Here is a 17,322-nt window from a genome sequence, read left to right as displayed (position 1 = left end):
AAATACAGATATATGCATAGTCAAACATAACTAAATATTTGATTAATATGGTTATTGCGACATACTTTGGCTTTGTACAGACCCCTTATAGCAGGCTAAAAGTTGTTTTAAATATAAAACTGAGGTGCTTAACATTATGTCAGCCTCTGTTTCAAAAATTGGGGTGACGTGTCACTTCAGGCATCCCTAACTTACGACTATTGCATAAAAATCCCCCTTATTTTCAGTTATGACATCACAATACCTCTTTATACGAACTGATGACTCTCTCAAGAGCATCAGCAGATGTTGTGAGGAGATTACGGGAGCTTGTGAAGGCTTCAGTGCGGATGCTGATCATCTCGTGCTCCGGTTTGTTCTCCCATTCACGCATCACTTCTTCTGATGCTGGGAGGAAGAGGGAAGAGGTTAGTATATCTTAAGTGGGTATATTGAATAAATGAATGTATGTATCCTAGCGGGGCAAGGAAACGACAGTAATTATAACACGGGTGTTCTGTTTCATATACATAGGATTTAGGCTAAAGTTAGCCCATTATCCCAACGCTGACCATCTTTTGTGTAAGGTTCCTTGCTGCATTATTCACAGTAGGACTACACCCCTGTAGGGTAGGGCAGTGGTTGTCAACCTTTTTTGCTTATAGACCGGTAAGTTTCAAAACAAACTTTACATACCGGGAACAGAACAAATTTAAAAGCAAAGAATGAAAACTTCAATTAAATGAGAGAAATTTGCTGCTAACTTTTCTATATTATATAAATGGGCGTGGGGGTTGAGAAGTACTGGCTTAGGCTATAGCCACTATTATCCTTTGATATCAAAGTCCACATTTCAAGGTTAACACAAGGCAAACAAAACTGAGGGTTGGTGGTTAAGGATTACAGAATATTTGAATTGATGGGAAATCATAGGAAGATAGTTGTTTGACCAAAAGTAAGGTTTAGTTTAAGCTTAAATGGTTTGTTTACTATTAGTCATGTATTGTATGAAAATAATCTCCAATATCAGTTAATTTTATGGAATTCTGGTGTAAATCTCTGGTACCATAGAAAGACCTTTAACCCACATATAATAAAATTTCAGCGAATTTTTAACAAAAAAATACAAGTTCTTATACATTTAATAAACTACCACCACAAGTACAAGCAAATCATACAAAAAGCAACTTACAGTTTTCTGCGTAACCTTTTGCTGTAAGAATAGGAATAGCAATCATGACCATGCCTGCACTACTCCACATGTATTTCATGAAGAACTGCTCAATCATAACATACCATAGGCGTTGTAGGTAGATTAGGTTGGTTTGTTTAACCAAAGATCGATAGCATTTATGCAGCAAGCTTAATTCGGCCTGAAATAATAATATAAAAATTAGAAACTTAGTTTTTAGAAACTCAATTTTTATGGCTGAGCAAATCAATTTTTTTTAAAGTTAATTTATATATTTATTTTTGTGTGGTGGGACGACTAAACAGCTATATGTATTTGACTAAATTACTCTTAGTATAAGTTCTGTTTTAAATGGTGTTTGAACTACTGTAGACTGCCAGTTTTCATATAAAACCTGTCGTTCTGTACTTGTATTAACATATTATTAATTATCATACTCTTATTTAATAACATCAATATATATTTTTTTTCTTGCATGATGGGGTATTGACAGTAATTATAGCACTGGTGTTTTGTTCCACACATATTGAATATGGTAGCATCATCATCGAACCTGTAACCTCTTGCCTAAACATAAGGCGCTAACTACTGAACCACTGGAATTATTACACTTAAATGAATGAAAATTGTCAACCAATGCTATTTTACCTTCTCCCCTCCATAGAATGCAATTTCCTCAGCATTCTGAATTATCCTTGAATGAATGTAACGAAGATATCCTTTCCTTGCTGCTCGCTCAGCGATAAGTTGGCCAAACTTTGGGGACACGGCTCGTAGAACGTTGACTGTGATGAATGTAGTTGTGAAAGAGATTAAACCAGGTAATCTGTGGAAGATTAAAATAAGAGATATATATCATTTGCTATTTTATTACAGAGGCAAAATGTTTTACTAACTAGACAGACACACATTGCAAGCAGTATAACTATAGCTAAATTACAGTTTATCATGAATAAAATTATTAGGTTTCACAGACGCATGCCAGCTTGAGAATGTGTTACTTTGTAGGTGATGATTTTTGGATTTTTTTCGTTTTTGTAAGGGCTGATAATTTGAATAACCCATTAACACTTACGGTCCTACAGCATAGGATAAAATAAATAATTGATTACTTCACTTACTTGTGGTTTGCCCCTCTTTCCCTTGAGCGGTTAACCAGTGTATTTGTGATGAGCACAATATCAAGTATAGGTTTAGTGAGATGTGAATATAAATGAGCCACAGTTGAGGTAAAGTCATGTATATCTTCCGTTAAACTTTGGTCAGCATTCACAATTCTTCCGTCCATGTTACCCATTCTAAACACATAAATATCTTATAAACAACTTTAATATAATAATGTCGGCTTCATCCACTTATCTTATAAAAGTCAATGTAATAAATTTTGCAATCGACCCTGATCTAGTGATAATAGATTCGTCTTTATACAATTAGTCGGACTTAATTTTTGTCTCTTACATTTTTGTAGCACCAGATCCTTTGTTATATTTGTTAAATTTCAGCATATGTTTGGGAATTTTATATATTGATATATTACATGATATTTTTGGTTTTGCTATTTTTAAACCACTATTTTGGCATTAATTAATTTTTACAATAAAAATTTTAGATTTTGTTTTAAATACTATGAAATAAATCTTTTGTTATCATATTCTTAGCCTAAAATGTTGGCAAATCATAAACAGGAGTGAATCTACCTGTAGTAAGTTTGGTTTTTGAAATACAGATGATAAGCCTTCTCTACTAGTTTGGTTCTGAAGGCCAAAGCTTGTTTGCTTTCACAGAATCTGATTGCACTGTTTGTGAAAGTAGCAGGAATGGCAAGTCCAAGCCATTTAAGCAAATCAAGTATAAACTGTCGCAAATCCGTCTTCACTGTTTAATAAACAAAAATCTTAACATTGAAAATCTTAACTAATAGAAAATAAATGGTAAATACTGTTTAAAAAAAATTAAATGTCTTTTTAAAAAAAAAAACTGTTTGAAAATAAAAAAAGTGGAATGTTATAAGCTACATGCACCTAACCAATGGGTAAGATGTTATAACTTGGTGGGAAAACAGACTGACAAAAAACAAAAAGGCTTCATTAAAAAATGGTATCCCAGTGACCATATACTCATATAAAAGGATACAACTAACATCAAAACTATAATGGTATATCCTTTCCTATATGAGTAATGGGTCGACTCCTGCCTTAATTATACGTCCATTACAGGTCTTACTGTTGGAAATCACCCATATAGAATAGATTGTGACATCATAATTCACTAATGTTTCATGTTATCATAAATTTATGACACCATGTAGAGGGCTATTATGACATCACAACTCACCAATAGAGCGCACCATTCTTCCGTCTAAATCTGCGACAATGATCGAAAGGAAAGTTCTCGATACAAGAGCAGATGAATGAAGGAAGAGCCAAACAAACTCTTTGCTCCAAACACTTGGAATCAGAATCTTCATCAATTGCCATAATCGTTTGAAAAAAACTCGATTCACTGCAACTGTATCTTTCTGTGAAATGAAATGTTGAATGAAGGTAACTTATTATCCTCACATGATTGGGCAAAGGCAGTAGTTTTAAAACACTGATGTTCTGTTTCATACACCCCGCACACTTCTTTGGGACATCTTGTACTCTTTACGAGTTATTACACATACTCAAATTTGTAGGTGATTGTTTTTAAGGGTATGTCTGACAATTTATGCAAACCCTATGGAACCACTTGAGCAATGTTGGGTTTAAAACACAGTATGGATTGGAAATAAATTGTTGTTGCATAGCAAAACAATTTCCTATTCTTGGTTCCCTTTAAAATTTTAAAACAATCTTAAACCCTGAATTTAGGAAGTTTTATGAACCTTTGATTTGTTAGGGGTTGATGTGGCAACTTCTTTCTTTAATGCATTCTTTTGTTTTTGGCGGTACCTAAAACATGATGAACAAAGTAGTTTCAAAACAAATTTCAAATCATGTTTGGTAGATTTTTTAAGAAAAAGTAGGCTTATAAATAAAATCTAATGTAATAATTTAATGTTACACTAATATTTTAAACATGTAAACATATATCCATAACATATTTTAATGTATATGATACAACATTAGAATTTAAATAGAAAAGTAAATAAACTCACCAATAAATAAACCGTGCTCCTGCCAGAACAGTTGAAACAGCTGCTGCTTTTTTGATAAACGGTTTATGCTTTGATGCTATGTCAATTAATTCGGCCGATTTTTGTATAAGCAGCATACGAGACATCTTATAAAGAACTCCACAACTTTCACCGTGTATCACAGCTTCACAAATCTACAGTCAGTACTTCATGACCTAATCTAATATCTAGTTTGCTTCTTAAAATGCAATTTTTTAGATAATTCGTTACCAGTTAAAGTGACTGTTACAAAATGTGACAAAACCCATATTACAATATGAATAAATGAAGGAATGAATGTAACATGCATCATTCTCGCGTGGCCGGAAAGCGACAGTCGTTATAGCACCGGTGTTCTGTTTCATGCACCGTGTGCAAGCTTACGAGTTACCATGTATGTAACAAAACACACTAACCAAATAAATACCTGTACCCGGTCGAGGTATTGTTTACATATTGCGTCAATTAAACGAAAATTAAGGAAATATACTTACGTTGGAAATCAACTTAGTTTGCAATTTATTGTTTACAAAGGGCGGGGAATCCCCAGTAGCGATACTGTACTTAACCAATTTTACAGAAATAGAAAGAGATTAAAATGATTTTAAAATGCTTTATCTCATTGCGTAAACGTTAAGCTTTTAGTCACTTAGGCAGATTATTTAAGGGTGTTATAAAAGTGTTAGGATACCAGTACGTAAATATAATGGAATGTAATGAGACTTAATAAAATCTTATCGTTTTAATTCGTTTTTACACTGATTCAACACGCACTTGTTTGCGTTTACCCAATATTAATTTATTACTTTGAATGCAAAGCATTAGTATATATGCTCTTTTAAAAAGTAATAAACATAGTAATAAACATCTCAAAATCAAAGTCCATAGAAATTTCTATGGACTTTGCTCAAAATAAGGGAAAGTACCAGATTCCTTGAAAGTGACGTCATTTTGAGGGTAGAGGAACTTGCTGGAGAAAATGTTTGGGAACATAGAACATGTGTTGGGTTACGGTGCTAGTGAAGAATCCTCTCCCTACGTTACATGTAGATTCCTAACTACTAAACCATGTAACCTGAAATCCCCTATTACCCCTAACTACCAACCTCTAACTCTTTTACCACAGGCCTTATCTGTAACGTACCGGAGGGTTCTTTACTATAGTGCCAATTATTTTGTTTTAATTTGTAAGGAAAGAGAAGCGTGTTTGGTTATTACGCCTGTCTGTTATTTTCAAACCTCTGTTTATGTAGTTAGTTACCTTTTTACTATGTCAGTGGTATGTTGACGTTGTGTTTAGACTTAGTTGACAACTTGACATAACATGATGCAAACATGTGTTATTGCATGTGTAGCTGTCCAAAATAGCCTCTAAAATTAACATTTCTATGTAATTATCACCTTTTTTTGACACAGCAACACCGAATGTTTAAAACCTAGTTTTAAAATTTAAAACTTAAGTTTTCTTTGTGTGACATCACAATACACTGTGTGTTGCTAAAATGTTGGCGACACGTCCCCCACAAAGACAACCCATGCAATGTGGAGAGTGGACGCTAATAAAGATCCTTGGTTCCGGGGGTTTTGGGCAAGTCTCGCTGTGGAAGAATAAGCAAGATGTTAAACTAGCAGTCAAACAATGCAAGAATCAACTGAGTAGACAAAATGAAAGAAGATGGAGAAAGGAGGTAAGAACAGTGATGTCTGTGTTTGGTTTTTAAATAAAAACTGTATGTGATGGTTTGTGGATAGAGTGTATGCTTATATAACATCGAGGTAATGGTAATGAGTTCAAGGCCTGTTACTTTTACAATTGTAAGTGTCCAGGCAAGAGCAAGACACCTTACATCAACTACTCCAACCTAGTGGTCGCTAGTGGGTTGTCTAAATTATCAGCCACACAAAAAATAGCCATCTAGAATAGCACAGTTACATACGTTACATAAGTTAAATACGTGTATGTGAGCACGAGGTCTGTACATTCATTCAAAATGCAAAGTATGAAATTGTGTGGATTCCCAAGTTTTAATAAGCATATCCTCCTTTTCCCAAGAAAGTCAGTTTGTTCCATAATAAATAGTAAATATTCATCTATAATACACTGTTTGAATCTGACAGTAAATATGTAAGCTTACATTTACATCAGAGGTTTCATATACCTTATGTTCAGCTTATGTTATGGGTCAACTACGGTTTATCTTACATTAATTACTTGCTAATGAAATGAATCTCTAATTATATATTATGGAATTTTCATCATCAATACCTCTCCTATCCTCATCAACCCAATGTTTGATGATCGCATGGGGTGACGACCTGTTAGAATGGGGGTTGCTGGGATAAGGAACAACCTACTCTCGTTATGTGGCAACAGCTGTTTAAATTGTATGCATTAACATTCTGTTGATATAGGTTGAAATGATGCAAAGACTAAACCACCCCAGTATTGTTAACTTTGTGGAAGTACCGGTGGAGATACAAAACGCATATGTTGATCATTATGTGGCACTTGGTATGGAGTATTGTGAGGCAGGAGATCTGAGGAAGGTAATTTATGTGCCAGTATATTTTGCTTGTATCAGGGTCTATTCTACTTTACATGGGTGGACTTTACCCTTTTTAATAGCACCCATGGTAAATTCATACACTTAATGCTCACTGTTAATAATAGTAGTGTATTTTTGTACACCAGGCACCGATGGTGTATTCATATACCTCACTCATGCTCACTGTTGAGTTATTACAAAGGTATCATCTTATACACCAGACAAACATGGTGTAATTATACACCTCTTGCTCACCGTCAAGTTATAACATGGGTCTCATTTTATATACCAGACAAACATGATGTTTACACCTCAATGCTTATGCTTATTGTTGAGTTATATGATGTGTGTGTCTTAAAGCAAACACACATGGATATTCATACACCTCATGTTTACTGATAGTTTATATATTTTAGTTCCTGACTCAGCCGGAAAACTGTTGTGGATTGCCAGAGTTTCAAGTTCGAAATATTCTACAAGACATCGGGTCGGCAATCGAACATTTGCATGAGAGACAACTTGTACATAGGTTGGTGTATTTCACTTTTTAGACTTTCCTCCTCACCTAATCATTCATATAATGGCAGGGCAAGATTATGTTTTTCAATTGAATTTTGTAAGATTTAAAGTGTTGGCATTGTGCTGTATTTAAATTTGTTGATATATATATCATTTTCCAACCCTGTTGTCCCAAATGAGTTGTAGGCCAACTCTGTCTAAATCTCAGGTCACATAATGTGCCATGCTGTAGGACCTTACCCAGATGGAATAGAATATTTTATAGCAACAAAGTACTATTGTCTGCAAACTTGCTAAAATTGAGTTGGCAACTTGGAAACCAATTAAACGGTTTCTGTTAATTTCCAGAGTTGTGCTACCTGGGATAAGACTTGCAACGGACAAAATGTAGTTGATTATATTCACCATAATTGCATGTAATTCTTACAATATAAAAGATTTCTATGTTTTGCATTAATTTTTTTTCTTAAAATTTTAGAGATTTGAAGCCCGAGAATATTGTGATGAAAGAAAAAGAAAAAAATGTGTTTCAATTCAAGATAATTGATCTTGGATATGCAAAGGAAATTAATGAAAATAGCTTCGGGACAAGTTTTGTTGGAACTATGCATTATTTGGTAAGTTGTGTGGACAGTTTTCAAGGATTATTTTATATGCACCCTGTTTTTATTTTTTTTAAATTGTTGCCTGACATTGTTATAATGCAGTTTAACCCGTAGTTGTCAAACATAGGGATCCACATTGATTATTTTGGCTCTGCTTGTTTGTATAGAGACTTAACATTGGAAAAAAGCCTTTTCTGCTCTGCTTTTTTGTAGAGACACTTAACATCAAGAAAAAGCTGTTTTATACTTAAAACTGGGGTGTAAAAATATTTTATGTCTCCTGTTTCAAAATTCGGGGTGACTTGTTATTGATAAACTTGGGGTAACTTGTAATTATAAAAGTTGGGTTAAAGTTAAAGTTGGGGTAACTTGTCATTGATGCCCCTATGGACCAATCGAGTAACTATTACATCACCCAGGCCCCCGAGTTCTATGGTGCTAACCCACTTTGCTACACTGCTACTGTGGATTTCTGGAGCTTCGGGTTGCTGGTTTATGAATGTATTACTGGTAGAAGACCTTTCTATCCTTCCCTGGAGCTTGCACAAGTTCTAAATGACTTGAAGGAAAAGAAAAGATACGAACACATTTGTACTGTAGAAACCCAAGGTATGAAGTTAAATAAGTGATAATTGGTTAATGTTTTTCTGGCGCCGTGATTCAGTGGTTACTTATAAAAAATATATACTTTGGCTAGGTTTGTTTTTATAAAACATAACAACATGGAAAAGTGATTTTAGGACTTTAAGTCAAGCATATTTTATTACTTCTGCTAACAGGCATAATGTAAATATTTTCCAATGGCTTAACTGTTACCAGAAACCAAATCAGCTGTTAAAAAATAATAAACATATAGTGTCAACCATGTTTCAAAAGTTTGAATGAAAAATCACGCCAGGCATCCCAACTTAACCCCTGTTGTACATCCATAGTCTATCGTTATCATTTGATCATCTTCTCTCCTCCCAGGATCAACCCACGTATACTCGAGCACGATCCCTCAACCCCACTCCCTGAATCCGATCTTCGCAAAGAAGATTGAGAGCTGGCTCCAACAAATGTTGCAACTTGATCCTCAGCTAAGAGGGGGAGGGGTGGGGAACAATGAATGGTTTAAGACGGTGGAAAGAATCCTTAGGGAAAAGGTAAAGATGCTGTGCTGGTCCTGATTAAAAAAAATGTATATATAATTTTTTTTCTTAAAATCTCACTTCCCTCCAAATTTGGGTAATTTTCCAAATTTAGTAAAAAAAATTGTTGTTTGTTTTTAATACTGCTATATTAAAACTTTATTAAATTAGCCAAAAAAATCGTGTGAAAAAATCTTCACTGATAAATCTTCCCAATCTGGCTGTTGTTGAAATGGGTGTGGCTGGTACAAGCCAATCAAATACAATGTCATGTTCCTCATTTTAACAAACCAATCAAATTAAAGCAAAACATGAACACACAAAGGGTACAGCTATACCATATCAAAAATGTATTTTGTCTACGAAGATTTTTTTGGAATTCTCTTTACCATGATACTAGTAATAGAAGTTAGGCTAGTAAATAATATTACATTAAAACTTTGTATGTTGCTGTCACACATGTATTAATTTAGTCAAACAGTCCATTATACCTTACTAACGGTTGGAAAGACATGTCATGCCTGGTTGATCTTGATAAATAATCATCTAATTTACTTAGTGAAAGCACTTGTATGGAAAGCATGTAGTGCTTGCTAAGTATTTGTGGTTTTTTATGCTCATAATAAATATAATTCTATATTAAAAATATATATTAAGTCTACTACCAAATGGGACGAGAAAATAGAATGAAAATGTGTCCCATCTTCTCCCACTATAAAACATCTATGTTTTATTCGGGATATTAGGAAATTAAAAGCCAGTATGTTTTTCCGTCCTAGTTACCCTCAAATGTCATGTATCGTATAATACACAGTAGTTTGCGGTGTTGAATTGCGATATCATAGTTGACATTGTGGTTAATAATATTTGCTCGTCACGATTACTAGAAATAAAGTTGTTTGGTTGAGTTTCTGCTGCTTGTTTTGCCCCTTTCTCATAAATTGCAGCATATTCTGTTTGTGTATCGCCTGAGTAGGCCATTACTAGCAATACACGAGTGTTTGGGTAAATATCTCCGACAGTTATAAATTATAATCTTGGATAGTTATAGTAATTATATTGTTAATATTTGTCCAGGTGTGCTGGCTTCTTATGTTACCACAGTATGCAAAATGTATCAATTTTTCTTACTATATTGCCTGACTTATTTGGACTTTTATCATTAACTTCCAGTTTCTGCATTATGCAGAACCAATATGTTCACAACTATAGAGAATGTGATAAAAACACCTTTTTTACAGTGCTATCGTCATAATTCAACAGTTATTACTCTTTCTTTAAGTCTAAATTCACACATTTTTGTTCAGCAGTGTCAAAACAAAAAGTACAACAAGTGTGGACCATTAAACTGTAATGCAACTGTAAATGCACTTATTTAATAGTTGTTGCCCGTTGCTCCAAGCGTTACGCCTATGTTCACATCATCCATTACACCCCACTTAATGCAGTTCCTCCTATAATATGTTATATTATGACCAAAAACCAGTTATCCTACTTTGTTTAATTATTATTACACACTTGATACAGTGCATCCACGTATACAACACACAAAACAACTCTGTCTTCACGATCCCTGTTTTGGATGAGAGGATGAGCATTGCTAAGATGCAGGAAGCGATCATGAGAGCAACCAACATCCCAATCCCATCCCAGATCCTCCTCCTTAAGGACGGGAAGAAACCGGACGTTCGTTACTCCGCTGTTAATGAATGCTGGAAGAAACCGGTACGTAAAGTGTGGCTCGACAATAAGCATGAGATGTACGGATATACCATGTGTGTTTGCTGTATAAGAAGCCACCCATGTTATAACTTGATAGTGAGCATGATGTCTGATGTGTACAAATACACCATGTGTATCTGGTGTATAAGAAGACATCTATGTTATAACTTGACAGTAAGCATGAGGTGTACGGATATTCCATGTGTGTCTTACTGTCTTGTGTATAAGAAGACACTCATGTTATAACTCAACAGTGAGCATGAGGTGTATAAATACACCATGTGTGTTTGCTGGTACGACAAAATGCAAGAAAAATTTTAGAAACGCATGTATGATTGGCAGAGCATAAGATATAGGAATGCCTATAATATCATCAGTCTAATGCAATAACACACTTGTGGAATTTGTTTTTTGTATCTAAATTTGATCATCTTCTATTAACAATACAACATTACATTGATACAGGACCATCATGAATGGTTAATATTCTTGTTCTCATGCACTGGAACCTACCAACGATATCAATGTGCGCTACCTAAAGAAATAGGAACTCTTATCATTGAACCAAGGGTAAGTAGGTTTAGCAGGAATATATATTGCGTCTGAAATGGCAACTTATTTAATGTCTTATGTCTCTTGTTAAAATAAAATCAAATTTGAATAAGAGGTTTTATTTGAATAAAAATCTAATGATGCCCTTTTAGGTGAAAGATCTGTACCATTTTTTGAACTACTTTTAACGATTGTAGTTTTGCTGCTAATTTCTTTCTCAATTTGAATTAATCTAAAATTTGTTACTGTATTCAAAGAGATAAACAAGACTTTTTTAGAATTTTGGGCATTTTCCTTTTTTTCCCCATGTATGTTACAAGTTACTATGTTTATACCTTTGTGGGTGGTTTTTTTTTTCTTCTTTTTTATGTATGGCTAATATTTAATTCAACACATTACCACACAGACCCCACTACGAAACCCCCCTCAACGTAGAGTTTTAAGCATCGCAACAAATTGTGTCCGTCGAGAAGCTTTGGTTTGTCGCAGGTCTATTGCTGCATTGGCCACTTTATCTGAAAGCATAGAAAGACATACTAACTACTATGAACAGCAGTTAAAGTGTAAGTTTACATGGAGTTTAGTTCGCTTGTTTTCTCCTTGTTTTATTTGCTTGTTTTTATTTTTTCCTACAACTATAGTTTAAATAAATTTGGAGCTGAACTATATGTGTCACGTTTAATATTTTAACAAAAGCAAGGGTAAAATTGTTTTAAAAATATCTAAGTCACCAAACATAGCTTATTGGTTAAATGTGTACTTCTCTGCTTCTTTGCATAGACACTTATCAGGGACAACTTAATTTCATTGTAAATTTATCACTCTTGTTCCAAAAGTTTGATTGACAGGTCACTGAGGCACCCTTACAACCTTACACCTCTGGACTCAATGTTTTAAAATACAATAATCAAAAAGTAACCAAATCCATATTTTTAGCATTCTCGGACGCTTTCAACATGTTTCGAGGAAAAGTTGATTTCTTTAAATTTTCGATTGAAAAAGATTTATCCAACTGTATTGAAACAGACATATGTGGTAAGTTCTCTGTACGAATAAATGTAATATTGCTAAGTATATACAATGTACTTTTGTTCGTAAGGGTGTAAATTTAATGTGTGTGTTTTTAAATGAGCAAAGTTGATTGTACTAAAAGATCCCATACATAGCTTCTACATTAGATCATCAAACATAACTAAGTGTGTATACTACATTATATATAACTAAGTGTGTATATTACATCATGTATAACCAAGTGTATATTACTTTATATATAACTAAGTGTGTATACTACATCATATATAACTAAGTGTATATTACATCATATATAACTTACTGCGTATAATATCTTGCTAGTGGTTGGGTGCTTGGTCTGTAACTGAAGGAAGCCGGGTTTAATGCTCGATACTGATACCAATATTGGTGTAGTGTCTTTGAGAAAGTCACTTAATGGACATTGCTTTAACTCGGTGGTCACTTATAAGTTTTAGCACACCTGGTCTTTTTAAGTATTTTTTCTCAAGTTTTCCTTTAAATTTTCCAGACAACAACGAATTGCTTAACCAAAGACAAGGTAGTTGGTACGACCAGTTGAATTTAGTTAATCGTCATAGGGAGCAAACATGTCCTACCATCCATAATATGTTGCAAAACTGTGCCGAGCCCTATCGTATTCGGGAACATATCAAAATATCGAAAGAAATTGTTGCAGTAACTACGAAGAAATGCGATGACTGGTAAATTGGTTTATAAACAAACAGTTTCTATTCCGCTGCATGTTCATAACATTATATATGAAGGTGAGGCCCTTTAGTCTGATAGACCATGGGGCTGATTCTTTGGCTAAAATTGACCTATTACCCCTACACCCATGGTGCTGTAACTCATTAGTGGCCACTACTGCATAAGATCCATATTATAATGTTATGTTGGCATGTGTTATGAATGAAATAGCTCTGTAATAAACTTTTTAACCAACAAGTAACAAATTATTTACTTTCAGGGAGAATGAAGCAAAGAAAAAATACAGTTTGATTAAAAATGAAATCCGGAAAATAGAGGCAGATATAAGGACTAATCATGAAACAGATGTGAATGGTAAATACATAGTAGTGTGCATGTACAGGTATAAGGTCCACAACCTTAGAACAAATTAAAATTCTTCCCCAAAAACAGGCAATTTTTTAAGAAAAAAAATTAACTGTTTACGCAAAAATATTGATCTTACAATTTAAAAAGTAGGGGGGGTAAATAAGTAATGGGATACCTCCAGCTTCAATCCCAATGCTATGTCTTACCACAGGATCCTTATCATATAGAACAATATTTACCTCTTAGTAAAGTTTAATGCTACTAAATATACATACGCCTTCTATATTATCAACAACAAAGTAACATAGGTGTATGAAACAGAGCACCTGTGTTATATCGACTGTTGTTTTTCGGCCACGCGAGGATAAAGCTAGTTAAATTCAATTATTCATTGATTACAGCACTTCAACATACAATGAGAGACTTAGTCATGAACTTTATTCCGAAAACCCTTGAAGAACTCACCACGCAGCTTGCCAAGATAATGCAATGCACTAAGTATGTTGTGTCTATTTGAGTTTGTATTCTTATATTATATTTGTCCAGCGCCAAAGCAAACCCCCCCCCCCAAAAAAAAATCACCCTGGCACGAGGTATATCAACCTCCATGTTATAATGACTGTCGTTTTTCAGCCTCGCCTAGGTAAAGTGAGTTACAATACCATTTTTTCGTTTTACTAATATTACAACATTCGTTAAAGAAAGCTGCGGGTAAAAGTGCGGGAAAGAGTGTCGTTTAAAATGCTTGGTTGTTGCACCTATTCAAGCAGATTATCCTGTTGTCTTTGCACCATTGGACCAGAGATTTAGATTTAAGCAAGAGTTACGCTATTACCTCAAAGATTTACCCTATTACCTCAAAGAGCTTTCCTGGAAATCTGTACATACTATATATGTCTAGTGTCCATAAATATAGCATGTCTGTCTCACAAATCAGACATATTAGTTAAATACTAGTAAAAGTTAGTAATCTTCCCATAAATCACCAGAATATTGGTGGAATGGCATGAATGGATTAATGAAAAACTTCCACAAATTGGATCAAGTTTACAAAACCTTGGTATTCAAAGCAAGGATTTAATGGACCACCAAGCTAGACGACAAACTGAAATATTCGAAAGCATGTCGCAAATACAGGTGTTTAAAAAATTCTGCATTCCTTAATGTTGGATATAAGCACCAAGTGCTCCTATGCCCAGCGCCGTGGCACACTGGTTGGCTTGCCTCTATACCAGAGTTTGGCTCCTACCGTTGTGGGTGTATTTGTATCTTTGGGCAAGACACTTAACAGCATTTGCTTTATTTCAGTATTCTCTCATTTGTCTAAATTGTGGCCAAACATTAAAAATATCAAAATTAATCAGCCACCAATTTACATTCTTGGTAACTTGTAAGCAAGCAAAAAAAAGTGTGAAACAGAACACACGTGTTATACCAACTATCATTTTTTTGTCACGCAAAGATAAATAAGTTACATTTTTTTCCCAGACTGAGGTTCGTCTTGATAACGAAACAGTTCAACAACAAATACAAGATGCTGAGGAACAGGTTGGTCGTGAGAGTGAAGGAAGACAACAAACTCAACAGGAGATGGGAAACCATGTGTCCAGGTTAGTGGGATGGTTTGTAGTCATGAAATTCACTGTGTCTACTACATTGGTTTTTCAATGTGGTCGATATAAAAACATACCAAAACTAAAAAAAATAAAAAATGTGAACTGTTTTAAATGATAAAAAAATTGTGTCAAAAATAGTATAAACTGTTATTGTTTAGTTCAAAAGTAAAACTTTCTAAAATATTTAGACCCGGTGAATAAACTGTGTCTGCTGGCATAATGTAATTGTACTGTAGGTCTTCTGACAAAAGGACACTGACGATGCTATTTAGGCAAAATATATATCTTTTATTATACAATTGGTTGGATTTTTGTCTGTTAAGTTTTTATAGCACTAGATTCGGTTTAAAGAAATGAGTTTTAACAAATATTAACTTTTAATTTGTATGTAGATTAAAAGAGATGATAGAGGGAGTTACTTCTGATGACGTTATTAAGCAATTAAAAGACTTAAACGATGTATTCTCGTCAATATGTGAGGGAAATAACACGACAGAAAACAATATTGTTTCCCATTTCTTACCAACTGTGACAACTCTGCCAAATGTTTCACCGACTCCAATTGAACAAAATTCTGAACCAAGTTTTAACCATCAAGACATCACGCACGATTTAAGGAATCTTAACTTAAACAATAATAATGATACAGATAATAGGAATACTGATATCAATGGAAGTAGTGTAGAGGTTAGTTGAAAGTTTCTTTTATAATTGCCTTTTTCTTTTATTCTCTCAAATGCTGTCATGCTCTCTCACAGTGGTAATGGTGGTAACAGATGTAATGTCATATTGGTCTTTTTTGGTAAGAGATGTAAAACTATCTTATATTGGGCCTACAATGAAGAGTTTAAGTCTTTAAGAGATGTAGAAACAATCTCATAACAAGAGTTGTAGATCAGCATACATTGTACTAAGGCTGGTTTCCTAAAACCTGGAATTTTAATAGGTTAATTGAGATAAGAGCAATTAAATTTGCAAATCTTTATCCCAACCTTCTTCTATTTATCCCAACCTTCTGTGAATTGGACCTTGTTTAACTAGATAAAAAATGGTGGATAAAATTACTTGTGTTATCTTTTTTTGAAATCTTCTCCATAAGTAATTGTGACACAAAACTTTTATTATTACCTCGTAACAATTTATCTTAACATTAAAAAAAAAGTATTTTTTAAGTTTAAAATTTTATGACCGGTCAGGCAGTCACAATGTAAACTTTTGATCAGTTAAACTTTTATTTTTAATGAAACCACTAAGGATTGTTGTGTAAGTCCATGTTTTTCTTTCAAAATCACTTTCTAATGTAGTTTTAATGCTTTTAGCTGATAGTTTTGTTTCCTAATTATCTGTAAAGATTTTTTTTTGCTTTGTCTTACTTGCACCATACCTGGTCCACTTCAAATATTTATTTAAACCCAGAGGTGTTTCTGCTCCTAATCCGTTAATTACAAACATAACAGCCCATATATGTAATTGTCTCTTGCCGTTTTCATATTTTTACTTCACTTAAGGTGGTTTTAGTTCTAAACCAAAATGCATAAAAATAAAGGCAGTTGTTTCATATATATAATTATATATATGAAAATATATATGGACTGTTATGTTTTTGTATTAAAACTGACCAGAAAATTTGTGTTTTATGCACCAAGTAGACCAGTGCTCTTCAACCGGTGTGCACGGTGCACCCTAGGGTGCACCAAAATATGCCCGGGGTGCACCAGTGCAAAAAGGTATACAAGGGTGCATCACAAACTTCAACAATTTTCAGCAATATTTTTTCATTTTAAACTTTTTTAACAAATTTAGCCACTTTCCTACAATTTTTTATATGAATTCTATATCTTGCATCACTGGGAATTGTGAAACTTCATTAGTTTTACGTTAAAGCAATCAGGGGTGCATGAGTTCGACGCAACAACTTTAGGGGTTCACCAACCCATAAAAGGTCGAAGAGCACTGAAGTAGACACTAACTTCAAAAGCATTGCTGTATATATATATTGGCTGATGCTTTAACACTAATTTTTCTAAATCATTCCGCAAAATACTATGTGTCATCCAAGCATTTCTTTCACATTTTGTTATATATGCTGAACTGTTTCGCTGTGTGCTATTTTATCTAATTATGACGTAACTATGTTTTATAGTTTGCACTGTTGTAATGGACAATTAATTGCGTAGCACCAAAATAATAATTAAAAAGGTAAAGTATTATTTTTG

The 17,322-nt window shown here is 33.9% G+C and overlaps 2 protein-coding genes across 4 annotated transcripts in view; one reads left to right on the top strand and one right to left on the bottom strand.

The window, feature by feature from the left end:
* The window catches only part of LOC100182016 (ATP-binding cassette sub-family D member 2-like), a 10,546-nt gene extending 5,995 nt beyond the window's left edge, over nt 1-4,551 (bottom strand). For both annotated transcript variants that reach the window (XM_018817650.2, XM_026840134.1), the window contains exons 1-8: nt 4,311-4,551; nt 4,038-4,104; nt 3,506-3,689; nt 2,869-3,046; nt 2,293-2,469; nt 1,820-1,997; nt 1,172-1,352; nt 245-387 (exon numbers count right to left, since the gene is read on the bottom strand). In XM_018817650.2, coding sequence (XP_018673195.1) covers nt 245-387; nt 1,172-1,352; nt 1,820-1,997; nt 2,293-2,469; nt 2,869-3,046; nt 3,506-3,689; nt 4,038-4,104; nt 4,311-4,435 — 1,233 coding nt within the window. In that variant the 5' untranslated portion in view covers nt 4,436-4,551. The remainder of the gene's footprint in view (nt 1-244; nt 388-1,171; nt 1,353-1,819; nt 1,998-2,292; nt 2,470-2,868; nt 3,047-3,505; nt 3,690-4,037; nt 4,105-4,310) is intronic.
* A 1,173-nt stretch (nt 4,552-5,724) lies between these two features.
* LOC778921 (inhibitor of nuclear factor kappa-B kinase subunit beta) lies at nt 5,725-17,295 on the top strand. 2 transcript variants are annotated; one of them, XM_002125531.5, is made up of 16 exons: nt 5,725-6,016; nt 6,741-6,875; nt 7,291-7,403; nt 7,872-8,010; nt 8,418-8,607; nt 8,968-9,143; nt 10,656-10,853; nt 11,316-11,420; nt 11,809-11,965; nt 12,339-12,437; nt 12,943-13,135; nt 13,402-13,496; nt 13,892-13,988; nt 14,480-14,627; nt 14,979-15,100; nt 15,499-17,295. In XM_002125531.5, exons 1-16 carry the CDS (start codon nt 5,831-5,833, stop codon nt 15,800-15,802), a joined length of 2,457 nt encoding a protein of 818 aa, XP_002125567.1. In that variant the 5' UTR covers nt 5,725-5,830; the 3' UTR covers nt 15,803-17,295. The 2 variants fall into 2 exon arrangements, with proteins under 2 accessions (XP_002125567.1, XP_026695923.1); XM_026840122.1 differs by lacking the exon at nt 14,480-14,627 and having other exon boundaries at nt 15,499-15,893.
* The last annotated feature ends 27 nt before the right edge of the window (nt 17,296-17,322 follow it).

Source organism: Ciona intestinalis, chromosome 2 (assembly GCF_000224145.3).
Source record: "Ciona intestinalis chromosome 2, KH, whole genome shotgun sequence".
NCBI classification, from domain to species: Eukaryota; Metazoa; Chordata; class Ascidiacea; order Phlebobranchia; family Cionidae; genus Ciona; species Ciona intestinalis.
This window is presented reverse-complemented; position numbering and strand designations above follow the sequence as displayed.

Coding starts and splice junctions, on each gene's coding strand:
- LOC778921 (XM_002125531.5), top strand. CDS start 5,831: ATGTTGGCGACACGTCCCCCACAAAGACAACCCATGCAATGTGGAGAG. Junction 8,608..8,967: donor TTGTACTGTAGAAACCCAAG/GTATGAAGTTAA, acceptor CTCTCCTCCCAG/GATCAACCCACGTATACTCG. Junction 11,966..12,338: donor CTATGAACAGCAGTTAAAGT/GTAAGTTTACAT, acceptor CCATATTTTTAG/CATTCTCGGACGCTTTCAAC.